The sequence below is a fragment of the Lemur catta genome, chromosome 1 (assembly GCF_020740605.2).
Source record: "Lemur catta isolate mLemCat1 chromosome 1, mLemCat1.pri, whole genome shotgun sequence".
In the NCBI taxonomy this organism is placed as follows: Eukaryota; Metazoa; Chordata; class Mammalia; order Primates; family Lemuridae; genus Lemur; species Lemur catta.
In genome coordinates, this window is record NC_059128.1 from 29,100,814 (window position 1) to 29,118,596 (window position 17,783).

Sequence of the window (17,783 nt, forward strand, 5' to 3'; positions counted from 1 at the left end):
TAGGGTGTGACAGCTAGAAGCATCCAAAGGATAACTGGCAGCCAGGAGGGAGGATGGGTCCAAGGAAGGGGTCAAGGATAGAAGGGAAGGGAAGGAAACAGTCGTCTGCTGTGCCTGCTGCCTGTGCTTTCTCATGTAACCCACATCACCACCTGAGGTGGATGTGACCATCTCCGTGTTATTGTAGAAGAAACACAAGCTTGAAAAGGTTAGGAATTTGGCCAGGGACGCAAAGCTATAAGCAATAGAACTAAGATGTTAACTCAAGTTTCTGTCATCTCAGAGTTTATGTTTTTCCTCCATACCTCATGGACAGGTGCAGGTGGGAAATTTTGCTGGTGGCACTGAGCTCTTTGAGCAGGTCATATAAACAATCTGAGTCCAGCTAAGTTATTGGATGACTTAGGCCAAATATATGGCTTCTATCCAAGCAGCCCCTGGAGAGCTGAGGAAAATGAGGGGGAGGATTGGTAAGGCTGCATTTCATGAAGAGATGGTTTCAGGGTAGAGGCCATTATAATGTCCTAAAATGGAACTTACACCAGTGGAAAAAGGGCATGATTAGAAACCCTAAATCAGAGAATGCTCACTATGATTCATACCATCACTCGTTCCCTCACTCATTCAACAACATATTAATTAAGCATCTGACACGTGCTAAACTCTGGAGATACGGAGACAATGGAAACGAAAACAGCCCCTTCCCTTGTAAAGCATAGGCTAGTGGTGAAGACAGATGAGAAGACAATTACACAGTTGACAAATTCTTTACACTGTAGCATGTACTATGAGTACATAACAGTGATGATTGCAGTGGGAGAGAAATACAGAAGTTCTTACAAATAAAAGAAATCCACTGGGCAATGCTAAAGGTGATGTGCATTGTCGAGGTGAAGAGAGAGACTTAACTAGCCTCGGCCATGGGCTTGTACGATCAGCACGCCCTACAGATCCACTCCCGACCCTCTGTCTTCATAAGAAACGTGAGGTCCCTCTGATAGTCATACAAGAGAGGCTTCAAAACCCAATAAACCAGACCCAAATGAAATCTGACAGTAAGGAAATTTATGACATCTTCTTCCTACAGCTCTTGGTATCACTGACATAAAACTGAATGTGTGTGCTGAGGCTGCCCGTGTCACGGTGATATTTAGACAAGGTAGGTGATCAGGCTATGGCATTGGCTACTTACGTGCCTATGAATTATGCAGGTGTGGGAGGGGAAGGAGTAGGCTTTAAAGTTGTGAATTTCTGCAGATCCAAAGCTTTCCAAACTACCTGCAAGGCAGCAAATATGGGGGATGTTGTATGAATAAGTTAGAATTAGATAATATAATGTGTGTGGAGCCCTTTAGTTCTTCAGAGAAAATGCTGTCTAAATACATCGTGCTCGCATCAAAGATAATGATACATTACCCTATTTTTAGTGCTCTGCTACCTACCTGCCAGCTATTTCCCTGGGATGTGGTAAAGATGAATGGGCAAGATCTGGAGAAAGCGCTTTAAAATTCTTGATTAAAGGCCCTTCAGGCAGATGTAGAATTTTAAATGTATTATATTACTGTCACGGTCACTGTGTTTTCTCTTATCACCCTGGAGTGCCACTGTCTTTGTTTCAGGTGAACGGCTCTGCCTGGCTGTTTCATGTCCCAAATGTCATCAGAAAGGCAGCGGCCCCCAGATGTGTAGTATAAACAAACACGGTTTGAACTGCGGGATCCAGAGCCTTTCTGGGCTGGCTCCTGTCAGCTGGTCCTCACCTCTCTATAAATCTAGGCTTCCCAAGCTCATTTTTTTCCCCTTCAACAGGAATATGTAAATGTCCTGCTTGAAATGAGTATTCACTGCAAACCTTCCCCATGGCCCTGAACAGAGGTGAGTGGTGGAGTGGGAGGAAGGGCAGACGTGTTCGGAGAGGGAAACAGATCCTCTTCCACCACTGCGCTTGGCCCAGCCAGAAGCCTAAGGGAGCAGAGCTCAGAAGTCGCGGCAACGGGGGCAGGGTGGAAAGGGGACTTGAGAAATTGGTGCTAAGACTACAAAAATCAGACTCTGGCATCTCCAGGAAAAGAAAAGAACGTGAGTGAGAGGCTTATCTGTCAACAGGAGCAGCCAGGATCAGGCTAGAAGAAAGTAATTCACTTGCTGCCTCTACGCACTGCGCCATTCACGGACAACTTCTCTTTGTCCAACTTTGACATGCCCTCAATAGCAGAAGGTGATGCCATTGAGCTTGGAGCTAAAACAGGACCCTTGAAGGCCCATATGTCTCTAACCAACGGGATTACAATAAGCAAACGAACTACCCTGTAATCATGCTAGGGCACCTGCCTAGGAGGGAGCAGAGAGTGTGGGATCATGGGGGAAGGTTACCCCTTGAAAAGCATTCAGCTACCACTGGGGCAGCAGCAGGTACAGGGGAACGATGATCCCTATTTCTAAACAACCTTCCTAAGACAGGGTGAGAACAATATGCAGTGATATGAAAATGAGGAAAGGTGTTGAGGAAACTCAGCCCCTCTCAAAGCATACCCCTTTGTCATTCTTCCTCAGACCAGACCACAGAACTCCAAGAATACCCTCCTGATCCCAAACCAGCACCTATCAAACTTCTGTCTCACCCTCTTCCAACCCTATCCTGGGAAGTAGGGGGAAAATCCTTTTATAACTTAAACAGCCCATCATCAAATTAAATGACATTTATGACTGTTTATCCTATGCCAGTTATTATACTATAGGTTTTACTTGCATTATCTCATTTCATCTTCTCAAGAATGCTATGAGGTAGGTTTTATTACTGCACCCAGCTTCAGTTAAGGAAACTGAGGCTCATAGAAATTAAGTAATTTGCCATAAGCCCTAAAACTCATAAGTATTGCATCTAGGTATCTCTGATTCTAAGGCCAATGCTCTTAACCACAAATGATCAAATGGATAATTATTTTCATGTCATCAGTCACAGGAAGGAACAACAGAGAATGTGCTTAACTAAAGTCATCACTGAATAATTGAAGTGACAGCAGAGCCAGGATTCTAGCCAAGGTGACTCTTCTCATGCATGTTTTTAAGGCCAGGAAAAGGAGTTTAGACTTGTTTGCAGAGGGAAAGGGGAGCTATTAAAGTGATCTTTTCATAAGAGTGGCCTAATATAATAATAGTGCTCTGAAGGGAGTAGTATGTGCAAGAATGGAGTCAGGGAGACCAGCGAAGAGTCTGCCTCAGTATCCCTGTCAGTAATCACATGCTGAGTGTCAGTGGCTCTGCAGTCAGACAGGCAGGCCTGGGCACAAAGTCTGGCTCCACCACCCACTGGTAGCCATGAAGCATTCAATCCTTCGACAAACATGTCTATGTGCCACAAACAAGACAGATCAGACAGATAAGGTACCTGCTCTCATAGAGCTTTTCTTCTGGTGGAGGAAACAGACCATACACAGATAGATAAATAAACAAGATAAACATGGAACAACATGATTTGATGGAGAGGAGCCGGAGGGCTGATCAGATCGGGTAGACAGGGCAGTGCCATGTAAGCTGAGATATTTAAAAAGAACCTGGTCATGAGGATATCTGGAGAAGGAACGTTCCAGGCAGAGGAAACAGGTAGTGCAAAGGCCCTGAGGCAGGAATGAGGTGGATGCATTTAGAAAACAGAAAAGGAAGCAAGTATGGCTAGGGCAGGATGGGTGGAGGAAAAGTGGTAGAAGGTGAGTTGAGGGGCAGCAAGGTGGAGTTTTGCAGGCTTGATCAGCACTTCTCAGGGTGATTCTGGAGCCATACCTGGGAACTTGTGAGAAATGCAAATTCTCAGGCCCCACCCAGACCTGCTGAATCAGCACTCTGTGTTTTATCAATCCTTCCAGATGGTTCTGAGCATGCTAAAGTTTCAGAATTCTTCAGCTAGATTATGCAGTTTCAATTTTATTTGAAGTGCAATGGGGACCTATGGAAGGATTAAGTGGAGGAGGAGCATGTTATGATTTTCTTTAAAAAGATTTTTTTTTTAAAGTACTCTGGCTGCTCTGAGGAGAAAAGACTGTAACAGGATGAGAGAAATGGAAGCAGGGAGACAAGTTAGGCATCTGTTGCAGGAGTGCTGGTGAGCAGTGACATTGGTGACAATGGTTTGAGTAGAGTGGTGTGGCAGTGAGAACAGGGTCCTCCCAGCAGATGGAAGGACGCTGACAAATGGAGTGTGTGTGGCTCACACAAGCCTGGCTAGGGCAGGGAGGCAGAGGCTGGGCCAGCATCTCTCCAGAGTGCAGTTCAAAGACCATATTCTCAACGAAGACATTCCACCCTTCTCCCACCCCCTCCCTGTTGTCTAAAAATAGGGAGCATGTGGAGATCTGGCCTGTGGCAAACTGGGGCTGGCGCAGGGGAGCTGAGGTCTTGCGGAGGGCAGGTACTTCCTCTGGGGAGGAAGAGGAAGAGGAGGGACAAAGGAGGAGTGGTGCAGTGAAGAACAGATAGACTGAAAGGTTGAGAATGTTCTCTGGCTTCCTGAAAGGCTTAAGGGATTAGCTCTGCAGGGTGAACTAGGAGCCCTAGTTACATTAAATAAACATACGCACACAGTTGAATGAGACCTGTAGTTTCTAAAACCAAGAGCTGTGGTTTTTTGCTCATTTCATTACCCATAAAAATCCCAAAAGAGAAATAGAGCCTCTTGTCTTCCTTGTATAGGCTCAGGGAGGACAAAGGGGGACCTACAGCAAGAAAATAACAGCAGCAGAACTCAAACTCAGGTCTTTTCACAGTGTAACATTCTTTCCATGATACCACAAGACATCAAATGACCACTAGAGAGATCTAACTAGGGTTAGAGTTAGGGTGAGGTGAGTCATGCAAGTGCAGGATAGGAACATGGCTTTATTTACAATTTTGATAGTTTGCTCACCATGGATTTTTTTTTTTTTTGCATTAATTTTGACTTTTAAAAATCACTGGCTGGGCACTGTGGCTCCCAGCCCTGTAATCTCAGAGTTTTGGGAGGCTGAGTTGGGAGGATCACTTGAGGCCAGGAGTTCAAGATCAGCCTGGGCAACATGGTAAGATGCAGCTTCTACAAAAAAGAAATTAAAAGAATATTAGCTGGAAGTGGTGGCACTTGCCTGTAGCCCCAGCTACTTGGGAGGCTGAGGCAGGAGGATCACTTGAGCCTAGAAGTTCAAGGTTACAGTAAGCTATGATCACAGCACTGCACTCCAGCCTGGGCAATAGAGGGAGACCATGTCTCAAAAAAAAAAAAATCATTGCATTAAAATATTATTTATCTACATCAGCTTTTTGCATTGACCATCAGGGAACTTCAGACTTTTAAATGTAAAGGAAATAGAATTTCTGCTCCCCCCTCACCTTTGTGAAAATCTCAGCTTCTGCTTTTAGACTTTATTCCCTAAGAAGTTGGCCTACTATGTTCCTCTCAAGATCACAAGGTTGTGTGAAACTAGCAGTAGGCTAGATTTTCACGTGAGAGCAAAGGATACGCCACTCCTACAGCTGAGCTGAGACTAGGACTCAGGCCCTCTGGCTCCTACCTTTTGATAATCTGGGTCCCATTTTGTCTCTAGACAGTGCAAAATAAGAACTTTTCATTTGATGAGGAGAAGAAGGGAAGAACCCTAAACTGGAAAACAGGTCATTTAGAAGGTGGAAATTTCTGACTACCCCTTTGGGACCTACAGTTCAATACATCCAAAGTGATAAAAGTAGCTGACATGCAACCTGGGTGCTGTTCTGTCACCCAGGGCCACTGCATTGCACAAGGCTGGGGAGCAGCATTCTCATTGACTTCCGTGTGCCTGGAGCTCAGTGCAGATGTGCAGTGCTGTAGCTCTGCCTTAGTTTAGTCCCTGATTGGTTCAGCCAAGAAAATGTCTATAAAATCAGCTAATCTTCCATGTAGTTAAGTCTCTAATTGAAGTGTTTTTTCTGCCCAGCCCAGGGACAGCAATCTTTCCTGGATTTGCTATTTATGGGAATCTCGAGAAATTATCCACCAGAAATATTGGCTTTGTAAGTGCTCTAGTAGGCAGGAGTTTAAGAAGAAAGACAAGGAGCTTTGACTGTGTTTGACTCAGGTCCTGAAGAACTACTGCCTCTCTCTTTCTATTATTAGAAGGTTTTTCTTGGACTCAAGATTTCATGTTTATACAATACAAACTTCCCTCCTTTCTGCTCGGGTCAAAATCATTCTTTTAAAATGAGATCCCCAACAGAGAGAGGAAGCAAGACAGAGGGACCCAGCATCTCTAAAGCCATGAATCAGATAGCCAGCCACTTGTTCTCTTCAGTGCAGGGAGCAGACACACTGTTAAATAAAATGATTTTATAGATTATTCTTACTGCCTTTCCAAGAAGGAGATTTATCAACTTCACGGCACACCATTCGTTTATTCCCAGACCACTGGTGTTTTCTTACTTCCCCTCTTGACTCAGAAGATGGAGAGAATTGGGGTGGCAAATATTCCTCTCTACTGTGACCCTACTCTCCTGGGGGTGAGTCAGGACAAACCTGGGGCCCAAATGGGGCCATAAATAACTGAGTCACATGCAGAGCTGAAGCCTGCACAGACCACTGCTATGGAGAATGGAAATGTAATTCCCCTTTGAGAATAACTAGGCAATGCCCTACAGAGACTACTTTCAGGAAGGCCAGATTCTCCCTCTGATGTCTAATGGAATGTTCCCAGCCTTCACCCTACCCCATCATACCCCCACTCACATGCGCACACACATACAATCAGGAACGTGACACACTCCCCCCACCCACAGGACAGCAAAAAGGGAGAGGAAGCTTTATCAGAGCTTAAAGAGTTAAGAGCTGCTGTCCTGGCAGAGGGAGTGTAATGAGACAATGGTTAAGCCCATTCCTTTTCCCACAGGTGTGAGTACACCCACACGTACACATACTTTTATCTTTGCTTGGTAGCCACAGGAATTAGTAAAGCTCAGGAGCCTTCTGGAATTTTGTTCCTATACTCAAGCAAAGACTTATTTGAGCTGCCTGAGGAGTGTTAATAAGTTGGTTTCCTCCACAGAGACATGAAATTGTCTAGGGCTTAATATTGCCTCCTGCCCCATGGAAATTCCACTTAAGCAAACAAAGGGGAGAGGAGGCCAAGGGCTATTTTCTGTACATGGACACACCACCAGACTGTAGGTTCCATGACAGTAGGAACAATCTTCTGATAAATAATGAGTGAGTGGGTAGATGGATGGGTGGATGAATCAGGGACCATGTACCAAATAAGCATTTTTTTCAGAGCTCTGTACCTGGAGCTGGGCTAAGCACTGCAGAGGAGCTGGGGGTAAGATATATCCCAAACACCTGAAATATAGCCTAGCCCAGGAGGCAAAATAATTACCCAGGAAGCAACCAGGAAATGCTTCAGGCAGGACAGGATTAATTTAGTGCAACAGTCACAATGTAGGAAACTCAGAATGGGCTGGATGTGCAGGAACATCCTCTCAGACCCAGGCAGTCCCTGGACTCAATTTTAGTGGGGCACGGGGGACCCGGAAAAGTAGAGAGGAGGGCATGCCATCCCCACCTCCTCAGCACAAACTGAACTCATTCCATCCCCCTTGAAGCCACCGTGTACTTTCTCACCAGCAAGCCTCTTATACATGCCATCCCCTCTCTCTAAAAGACTCTCCTCCTCTTAACCAAACCAACTCGACTCATCATTCAGGCCTCTGCTGAAATATCCCTTCCTCTGCAAAGACTGCCTGATATCCTTATTCTAGACCAGGTGTGTCCCCAGCCCTGCTCTTCACATATTGTCACACTTATCACACTTCACTCTAATTACTTGATTAATTATCTGCCTCCCCACTACACATAAGACTCTTTAAAGGCAGAAATTGTGTCTTTCCTGCTTGAGAATCATGCCTGACAGGTATTAGGTCCTTAATAGATATTTATTGAATGAAAGGGAGGGGTGGAGGGAGGGATGAATGGATAGAGGGATGGATGGGTGGGTGGGTAGAGGGAGAATGGAAGGAAAGAAGGAAGGATCTCCAGGGTGAGCAGATGGATGACATGCTTTGGGCATAATGAGGAATCTTGAAGTGCAGAGTTTGTGTGGACAAATTGAAAAGATAAGATTGCAGAGATGGATGGGTGGACAGATGGATGTATGGATATTAAAAAGAGCTTCCAATTCCTAGGATGAAGGGTTAAGTCTTTATCCTCTAAGAAAGGAAGGAGAGGATGAAATTTTGTGATCTAAAATCTTTTCTATCCTGTAAAGCCGCCCTTCAAGGCATGACAGCCTTCAAAAGGAAAGGCGCCTACTTTAGAAGACTGGTTTTCTAAAAATTAGAAACTTTGCCCTGACCTTTGGGAGAGAGAGAGAGAGTGGCCCCCTTGGGGTTTTGGGCACCACCTTGTCTCTGATCATATCCTGAAGCCTAGGTCTATAATCATACAGTTATCTCAAATGCCCTTTTCCTTCTAGCCACCAGTAACAAGCTCTTCAGGGGCTGCAAAAGTGGATATTTAGGAGAACAGAGGAGCCAACCATGGGCTGTGATGCCCGGTTATGTGCCCAGACCTTTCAGAATTAACGGAGTGAGAATCCAGTCCTCATCTGTGTGGATCTGCACTCATGCCCAGCAGCCAGGTCTTAATAGTCAATAAAGTGTTCCTACGCTTTGCCGAGGGTAAGCCACACCCTGGTGAGTTTTCTCTGATGAGTCCAGCAGAGAAGCTGCAAGTGACAGAGGCCTCATCAGCAGAGTCCAGAATAGACACCAAAACAAAAGGGACTCTGTGCACTCTCCCTCACACACATCCATACACCGTTCCCTCCCACTTCATCCCTCCCTTTCTGGTCATCGTCCCACCTACCTGACCATCCTCCCAAACTGCAGAAAATTCTTCAGCAAGATCCATCTCTGTGCCTCAGCCTGTCCCATATGCCAATTGGTTCAGCCATGGATGTAGAATCACGCACCAGGCAAGAGTCTGCCCATCAGGGTTGCTGCATACAGTTGTGCAGGTTGTGTGCTACGTAAAGACCCTGAAGTCGAGGCTAAAATCTAGCCAATGTTCTCCACACCAAGCTCTTCCCCGTGGCAAGATGCTACATAAGCCAGAGGAAGGCCCCCTGTCCTTGTCAAGCTGTGTGTCTTCAGGGCTGCATCCTTTTCCTATTTTGCACAAAGAGCCCTTCCATTGGGACAAAGTATTCTGATTACAAAATAGATGCTCTGAGATAGTTCCAAGAGATCATCTGGCTCAGTTCCTGCCTCCATAAAATAAATAAGTCTCCCATAGTAGTTGTCTATTGCTGTGTAACAAATTGTCACAAGCTTAGAAGCTTAAAACAATAGCCATTTATTACTATCTCGCAGTTTCTGTGGCTCACAACCACCCAGGCAGGCTTGACTGGGTTCCCTGCCTAAGGTCTCACAAGGCTGAAATCAAGGTGTCAGCCAGGCTGGGATCGTACCTGGAGGCTCTGGGGAAGTAGCTCATTCCAAGCTCATTCAGATTGTTGGCAGAACCCAATTTCATGGGGCTTTAGGTCTGAGGTCTCCTTTTCATTGCTGGCTGTCACCCAGGAATCACTGTTTGCACTTAGACGTTGCCTATATCTTTTCTTCCATGATACCCTTCACCTTCAAACCGAAGCCACGTGTGGAATCATCCTCATGCTTCACATCTTTCTGGCTTCCCCTTCTTTAGCCAGAGAAGGCTCTCTGCTTTTAAGGGCCCGTGTGATTAAATCAGGCCTACCTGGACAATGTTTCTGTTTGAAAGTCAACAATGGTGCCATATCACATCCCGTACCGTGTAACAGTATGGAGGTGATATCTCAGCATATTCATAGGTTCCAGAGATGAGGGTAGAACATCTTTGGTGGAACATTTTAGAAATTCTGTCTTCCACAGCGTCCCTATCCACTGACAACCCTTTAAAAAGCTAAATCTTTGAGCCTTTTTGCCAAAGGCTCTTTTGCATAAGCACATTCATACCTCATTTTATCAGATACGTACCCACTTTGAGCAAACAGTAGCACGTTTGTAATTTGTAAATCAATCCAAACTACCTTTTCCCATCATTACTTCTCCCAGACTTTCTGGTAGAATCTGATGCTGTCAGTGGTGTGCTGGCACCTACCAGCCTGCAAGAGCTGATTCTTCAATGTTTAGGAATTTTGCAAGTTGATTGTTAGACTGTTAAGTAGCTTGAAATTGACCACAGGGAGAGTATTTTCACCATGGAAGACGAACACTCCAAATCAGGGTTCCTTTTTTTTCCTCCATTTTTATTTTATTTATTTATTTCAGGAAATTATGGGAGTACAAACATTTTGGTTACATGTTATGACTTTGCCACACCCAAGCCATGATTTGAGACGTGCCCTTTCCCCCCTACAATGCGTGCTACATCCATTAGTTGTAACTTTCCCCACCCCCAACGTGCCAACCCCCAAAGAATATTACTACCGTGTGAGCACCTTAGTGTTGATCAGTCAGTGCCAATTTGATGGTGAGTACATGTGGTGCCTATTCTTCCATTCTTGTGATACCTCACTTTGGAGGATGGGCTCAAGCTCCATCCAGGAAAATATAAGAGGTGCTAGATCACAATCGTTTTCTGTAATTGAGTAGTATTCCATTGCATACATATACCATATTTTATTAATCCACTCATGGATTTACAGGCACTTGGGTTGTTTCCACATCCTTGCAATAGTGAATTGTGCTGCTATAAACATTCGAGTACAGATGTCTTTAATACAGAATGTTTTTTGTTCCTTTTTATTCCCAGAGAGCTGCTGTACCAGCTAGCCCACCACTGGGTGTAGCTCTTTAGAGGCCATCTACCTGACCTCCTGGGACATGCTTGAATCCTTTCCATGGCCTTGTTCATGCATGGTCATCATCCTATTTTTTTAATACCAGCAGGAATGAGACAATCACTTCCTTATAAGCAGTTCATCTCACTGATGTAATGGTACATGGAAGGGGTGCAGTCCACCTCCCTGGAACTTCCAGCCAGTGGTCCTAGCCCTTTGGAAACAGCACCCGTGACAGCCCCAGAACCATCTGGAGTGGGTACCGTGTCCCCTAGGGACATCTCTCCTCTGGATCCACATATCAGACCCCAGTAGTTAGAAGCACAGTCTTTAGAGCCACACTGAGTTCACATCCCAGCTCTGTCACTTCTTTGGTTTTCATCTTGGGCAAGTGTCTTAACTTTTCTGGTCATCTGGTTTCTCATCTATGGAAACGTGGATAAAAAGAGTACCTACCTCGTAGCTTATTATAAAGATTAAATGAGACAATATTAACATATGCAAAGAAAACAGCACCTTGCCTGGCCTATACCTACCTCACAGGTTAGTTGTGAGAATTAAATTACTTAATATAAGTAAAAGGCTTAGAGCTATGCCTAGCACAAAGTAAGCATCAGCTAAGTATTAGTAAACTAATTTGAAATGTGGTTTCTAGACTCCTCATCACCCTAGTCACCCTACTCCGGGTGTACTCTAATGTCCCTCTCAAAATGTAGTGTCCGAATTGACCTAATTAGTCCAGCCTTTGGCTGAAATGCTAGACTCTGATTCCAGCCCCCCATGCCCTGACTGGAAGTAGCATTTGAGCAGCAGCTCTCCTTTCCCTACATTTTTAACAGAGCCAAAGAGATGTCTCCACGGAGTCGGGCCATGGAGCAGCAGCATCTGCATACCCTGGGACCTGGTTAGGAAGGCAGACTCTTGGGCCGCACCCCAGCTCTGCTGAGTCAGAATCTGCACGTGAACAAGATGCCTGGGTGATCCATGTGCACATTCAAGTCTGAGAAGCATGGTTTTAAGGAACCCCAGGACACACTTATTTTCAAGGAGAAATCAATTAGAGCATCCTAAGCCTTCTCCTGAGACAGGAGCCTTTCCCCCAGACCTCGGGGCAGGGGTTGGGAGAGTGCCAGCCCTGGGCTGTCAACATGTGTGTGTGTGGGGGGGGTCTGCCTAGGTTCATAGAGTCAGAAGCCTGTGAAGGGAAGAGATGGGGGCAGCTGGCAACCAACTGGGAAGATAAAGGAGACGACAAGAAAAACCTAACACAGAGACGTGAGGCTTCTGAAAGCTCCATGGAAAGGCTCGCGGCTCCTCCACCAGCTCTGTCCTGCTGCCCCAGATCAAGGCAGCTTTGTGAAGAAGAGCTGGCCTAGAGCAGCAAGGATACATTTAGAAGTGATGAAAGGGAACCCTTCTTGATATGGTGAAGAACCATTTAGTAGGAATCAGGAGGGCAAAGGTCACCGGGTCAGAAGCCCAGCCTGTATTTAGAGATTATTTCTGGCATGGGAGGGCCAAAGGGTTAGGAGGCCACCCACTCACAATGCAATGCAGAGGCAGAGCCACTTATTACCTGCCTGTGCTGCCAGAATTTCAATGGGGGAATTCTGTGGTTCCTCACTGTGGTGGCAGCTTGGGAATGGTGCCCAGAGCTTATCTACCTGCCTGTAGGAAAAAAACTATAGGAGTAGGAAAGGACATGTGCTGAAATATTAGCTCTGCTGCCTACTAGCTGTGTGACTCTGAGCAAGTTACTTAACCTCTCTGAGCATCTATTTTCTTACCTTTAAAAAGGAAGTAATAATAATACCTATGTTAATACAGCAAAAGGATGAAATAAGAAAGTTCTTCTCATGGTGCTGAAAACCATGTAAGCAGAGTATTATCTCGGATTTTGTCCTTCCTTTATAAAATAAAATTCACAGCATCCTCCTCCAATGTATCATTCATCCATTCAACTCATAAACGCTGCTTACTCCCCCTTTCACTCTAGAGAATTGCAACAGCTAAAGAGAATACTTCCCTTTGCAGTACCCTAAGGATCAGAGGCTGATTTGGAACTGGATGTCCTTGATGCAAAGGAATGTTTTGCAAAGCCAGCCAGACAGCCCAGAAATGCATTCCTAATCCCTTCTGGGTTGTTGGTGGGAGATCTCTTGGGGGCATCTTTTCCAAGCAGTACAGCCAGGTCTTATCTGGCAATGCTGTATGCTGTGGAAGGCTTGGAGGAGAGGCAGGTACAGGACCTGGAGCTTCTGACAGCGTTACTGGCTCTAGGAGTAGCTGCCCCTATGACCGCTCAGTAACTGCCGCTGTGATCGAAGGAGGAATTGGGAAGAGGGGGACAAAGGGTTCAAAAACCCTTACCTGAACCAATGAGTTAGATCCCGGGGTATTGTTAGAAAGATCTTCTGCAGAGTGGACAAATGTAGTAGCTAATGTAATCTGAGGGTCAAGGTTTGATGTTACTGGGCTTCCGGCTTCTTTGTCCCACTGAGAATCCTTAGGCATTCCATGAAAGTAGCCTTCAAAATATGTTTTCTCAGTAATGATTTAAATTTTTACCTCAAAAAAGGCAGAGTAGATTCATTTTATGGGGCTCTGGGTGTGTTAGAAATTCACCACCAGGCACTCAGCAAGTCATGATTGACGCCTCCTATATGCCAGGTGCTAGGTGAGACACTGGACCACGGTGGCAAATAAGACAGACAAGTCCCCTTGTCCTCATGGAGCTTACACGCCAACATGGACAGACAGGCGGTAAATGAGTAACTAACCAGCTACCTTCAGGCTGAGATAAGTGCACTGAAGGGAACGAGCAGAGTGATGATATGGAAGGTGACTACCTCGAGATAAGGTGGCCACCGAAGGCCTTTCTGAGGAGGGATGTGTACTGGAAGCCCAAAGGACAAGGATCAGCAGAGACCCAGGTGAAGACTGTCCCAGGCAGAGGGAATAGCAGGGGGATGCTCTACGTGGGAAAGGGCTTGATTTGAGGAATAGGAAGACCAGTGTGTCTGGGCCCCATGAGCAGGGGGAGAACGTTGTGAGTGAGGTCTGAGAGGCCAACAGTAGCTGGATGGTGCAAGCTCCCATAGGCCATGGTAAGGGCTTTGTGTTTGTTTCAGTAACAGCGGGTATGATAGGATCTAGGTTTCATATTTAATAGATAACCTGGCTGTGGTGTGGGGAAGGGATTGAATGAGGAAAACAAAGGCAGAAGCAGGGAAATCTCTTAGGCGGGTACTGCAAAGTCCAAGGGAGAGGTGATGGTGTCCAAATCTAGGCTTTGATGGCACAGCGAAAGGTGTGGTAAATTAAATATGCTGGGGACAGGGCAAGGTGGTGGGGGGACGAGTGAGGGAAAGGAAGGAATCAGGTGACTCTGGATTTGGGACCTGAGCAGTTTGGTAGATGATGGTGGCATTGACTGAATGGGGGAGGAACAAGTTTGGAAAGAGAAACTCAAGACCCGGCTGATGACTTTTACTGAATTTAAATGTTCTTGTGGCCTCATTTGTGACTTGAACAGAAGTGAGAATTTTCTCAATTTTCAAGAGCTGGAAGGGATTTCTCTAAGCCTCCAGGCAAGGTAACACCTTAAGTTCAAACAGACATGCTGCCTTCCCCAGGAGTGATCTCAGTGGGGGAATCCCACACCTGCCTACTCCTCCCATTCCACCCTCCACCTGGTGGTTCCAGCTAGCTGACCTGGGTTCTTCCTGTGGCTACTGAATGCCTGTCCTCATTTCTGTTATCCCCAACTAAAATGTCAATGGCATCTCTTTTTCTCTTTATCTGCTCACTAAAAATCAAAACAAGCACAAACCACACTATGTTGTAGGACATGTGGTCTGTCCAACTCATAGCAGAGCTCATCACTGATGGGGGCACAGGCCAGATTTTGAGAGAATGGGAGAGGTGCTCTCTGTTACCACTCTTAACATTCTCAGTCCCTCTAATAACCCATTTGGGATCTATCATTCCTGCTTTATCCAAACCTTTCTTGACCCGACTTCTATTTCTAGCTTGTACCACCTTTTGGGTCAACAATTCTATTTATTGATTTCCCCTTATTTTCTGACCTAATGGCTGGAGATGGTAAGATTCCCTTACATATTGCTCTCAAGCCACCAAACTGGGGTCGTTGTCACACTTAGTAATAATGGCTGCTATTTATTAAACATTTAGTAGGGAGCACAAGAGCCAAGAGCTTCATGGGCATTATCTCATTTAAGAACACTACAGAGTCAGTATTACTATTCCATTCTACACGCGAGACTTGAAGAGCTTTAGCAAGTTGCCCAAGGTCACCTAGCTAGTGAGGGGCGGCAGTGGGACTTGAACACAGGGCATCAGTCTCCATTACCTGGAGAAGGAAGACCAAAGCATTGTGGCCATTCGTGAGTTGAATAGTTAACGCATTCTATGGTGGCTAGCCAGGTTTTCTGTGACTGGGGTGGGTGTGACACGTGCTGAAGGCTTGGAGTCTGTCTTTGTAAGCGGTGGGGTGGTGGGGAGAGGGCCGTGTTAGTAACTGCTGTTGCATTCACTTCAGGAGTGACGGACCCAGATCCGATTCCACAGGATCAGCAGTATGGACAACGGAGCCTCTGTAGACATCCAAAGCTCTAACGGTGACTTGGGGAAGATTGGGAGAGCACAGATGTTGTCCCAAGTTAGAATGGAAAGCTATTCCTACTTTATAAAAAAGAATAAAGGGAGGACATCTTGATTGGGATCTGGTCCTGAAAAGTCCCCACATTAGGCAATAGTTTGGAGAGGTCCAGGTCTACCACTGTTTTTAAAGCTCCTGGTAATATTGAAAAAGAAAAAAGAAAGAAATGCAGAGCCGGGTTACTAAAATTGTTTTATATTTTTAAATGTTTACATTAACAAAATAACACCTTTTAGCATAAAAAGCAATATTATTGTGCTAGCCACAAGATCACTGTAGGACTTAGAAATTAATCATAATTCAGGGTGCCCTAGAGTTAAAGGGGTCCAGCTAGTGTGTCCCTGTGACTGCAGAAGCTTCTTTGGAGATAACATCAGTAATCTTTGAGGCCCACTGTGAATTACCAGAATGCAATGGCTGGAACAGCCCTCCCGGCTCCCCGGTGACAGTCACTGCCGTGCAGAAAAGGAAAAATTCTATTATTTCTGGGCAAGGTTTCCACAGACCAATTAGTCCCTCCCTTTCTGCTTTTTATTATAAAATAAACCTTTTGGATCAACAGCAGCTGATTTTGAAGGCCAAAAAATTCTCTCTTGTGCCAAAAGCAAGAGGGATAAGGAGGCAGACATTATGGGAGGACCTTAGTGCCCAAGCCTCTATGTGAATATTGTTTCATTGCTCTCTTTCATTATAACCGCCCTGGGAAGGTGTAAGCATTACTCGTCCTGTTTGTATGTGGGTTAATTGATTTGTCCAACATCACACAGCATATGTGGGGCTAGAACCCAGAGCCTTTGGCTGGGAAGCTCGAGCTCTTTCTTTGCAGTGTCCAAATGTGATCGTGCCATGAAGCCACACGAAGCCCGGGAGGATCCCTGTGAGACTGGAGGGGCCCCGGGCAGCCACTGTCCTCCAGGCCCCTGTGGTGTTCAGCAAGCTTGGACACTTTGCTGTTTCCTTCTCTTCCGTTTCTTCTCCTGGCTGACTTGGCCCCACCCTACTCCTTGCTTATGATACTTATTTTTCCATCCACAGCAAAACAGTTTACATCAAGGTAATTGATGGTGAGGCGTATGAGAAAAACAAGAATTACTTCATTGAGATGATGGGCCCCCGCATGGTGGATATGAGTTTTCAGAAAGGTGTAGTACCCCGCCCTCCACACTAACGCCCTTCTCTCCCCTTCTGTTTCTTTCTCTCTCCACCCCATTTGTCTCCTCTCCTCCTGTCTTCTGTCTCTCTGGTTCACTTTCCCCTGTTTCCTCTCTTGCTCTCTCTTTCACTCTCTTTCTACTTCTCCCTCTCTGTCTCCTCTCTCTGCTCCCAGCCCTGTCTTAACACCTGCAGGGCTGTCACATGGTAGCCAGGAGGGATGCTCAAGACCAACGCTGATTTTTCTGGAATGAGGAAATGAGTGTGGGGAAAGAGAGAGAGCCCCAGTGCACTGAGAGCCTCATATATGAGGCTCTCAGCTTCTTCTGGGTGGCTTAGTGCACAAGAAGGAAAAGACCCGATAGCACCAGCCAGGAGGGCAGCACCAGGAAACAGACTCAGCAGACATCTCCATGGGGCAGTATTCTCAGGGCTAAGCTTGAAGTCTTTGGAAGTTGGGAATCAGTGTCTGTGGATCATGGCTCATCCCACTCCCTGAAGCAGGCCTCAGGAGCCATCTGATCTGCCACATGCCTACTATCAAGGCCTGTTTCTCTCCCTGACCTTGACTAAACTGAAAGTACAGATTTGAGTTCCAGGTCTAGGTCAAAGACCTATCTGCCTTCCTCTACTTTTCCCATTAAGAGCATCTGGGTGTGCAGGCAGAGAGTTAGAACAGCTGGAGGGAGGATTCTGACCGGAATGGACGCTTCCCCATGAAGTCCATGGGACTTTTCAGAGTGGATGAAACCTTTGCCTTCGACTTAAATGACCCATACATCCCATGGCCTCTGATAGGTAAGTCAGGAAACCCCTTCCTGGACAGACCATACTGTGGGGAAGAAAGACGCCAGTACTGGGGCATTGTTCCTTCCCTGGCCGAGCTACCCCTCGTGCCCTGCCAGAGCACCCCTTCCCATGCCACAGCAGAGTCCCTGCAGCAGGAAAACAGCCTGACACCTTCTAAACAGGCCCAAGGTCCCATATCGAGGGTTAAGAGAGAAATTCCCAAAACTGCCTCTTGACAACCAATGAGCTTTGTCTTTTGTCCACTGAGTGAGCTATGAAAATGCCCAAAAGGTGAAAAAAAATGTACACTCTCGCACCACTTAACGACAGGGTATATTCTGAGAAAT

General features: G+C 46.0%; 1 protein-coding gene across 5 annotated transcripts in view; it reads left to right on the top strand.

The window, feature by feature from the left end:
• SLC8A3 (solute carrier family 8 member A3) overlaps positions 1-17,783 on the top strand; it is a 138,227-nt gene that overhangs the window by 102,341 nt on the left and 18,103 nt on the right. For 2 of the 5 annotated variants that reach the window (XM_045554774.1, XM_045554756.1), the window contains one exon: positions 16,531-16,637. The exons of the other annotated variants lie outside the window; for them this stretch is intronic. In XM_045554774.1, coding sequence (XP_045410730.1) covers positions 16,531-16,637 — 107 coding nt within the window. The remainder of the gene's footprint in view (positions 1-16,530; positions 16,638-17,783) is intronic. 5 annotated transcript variants of the gene reach the window in all.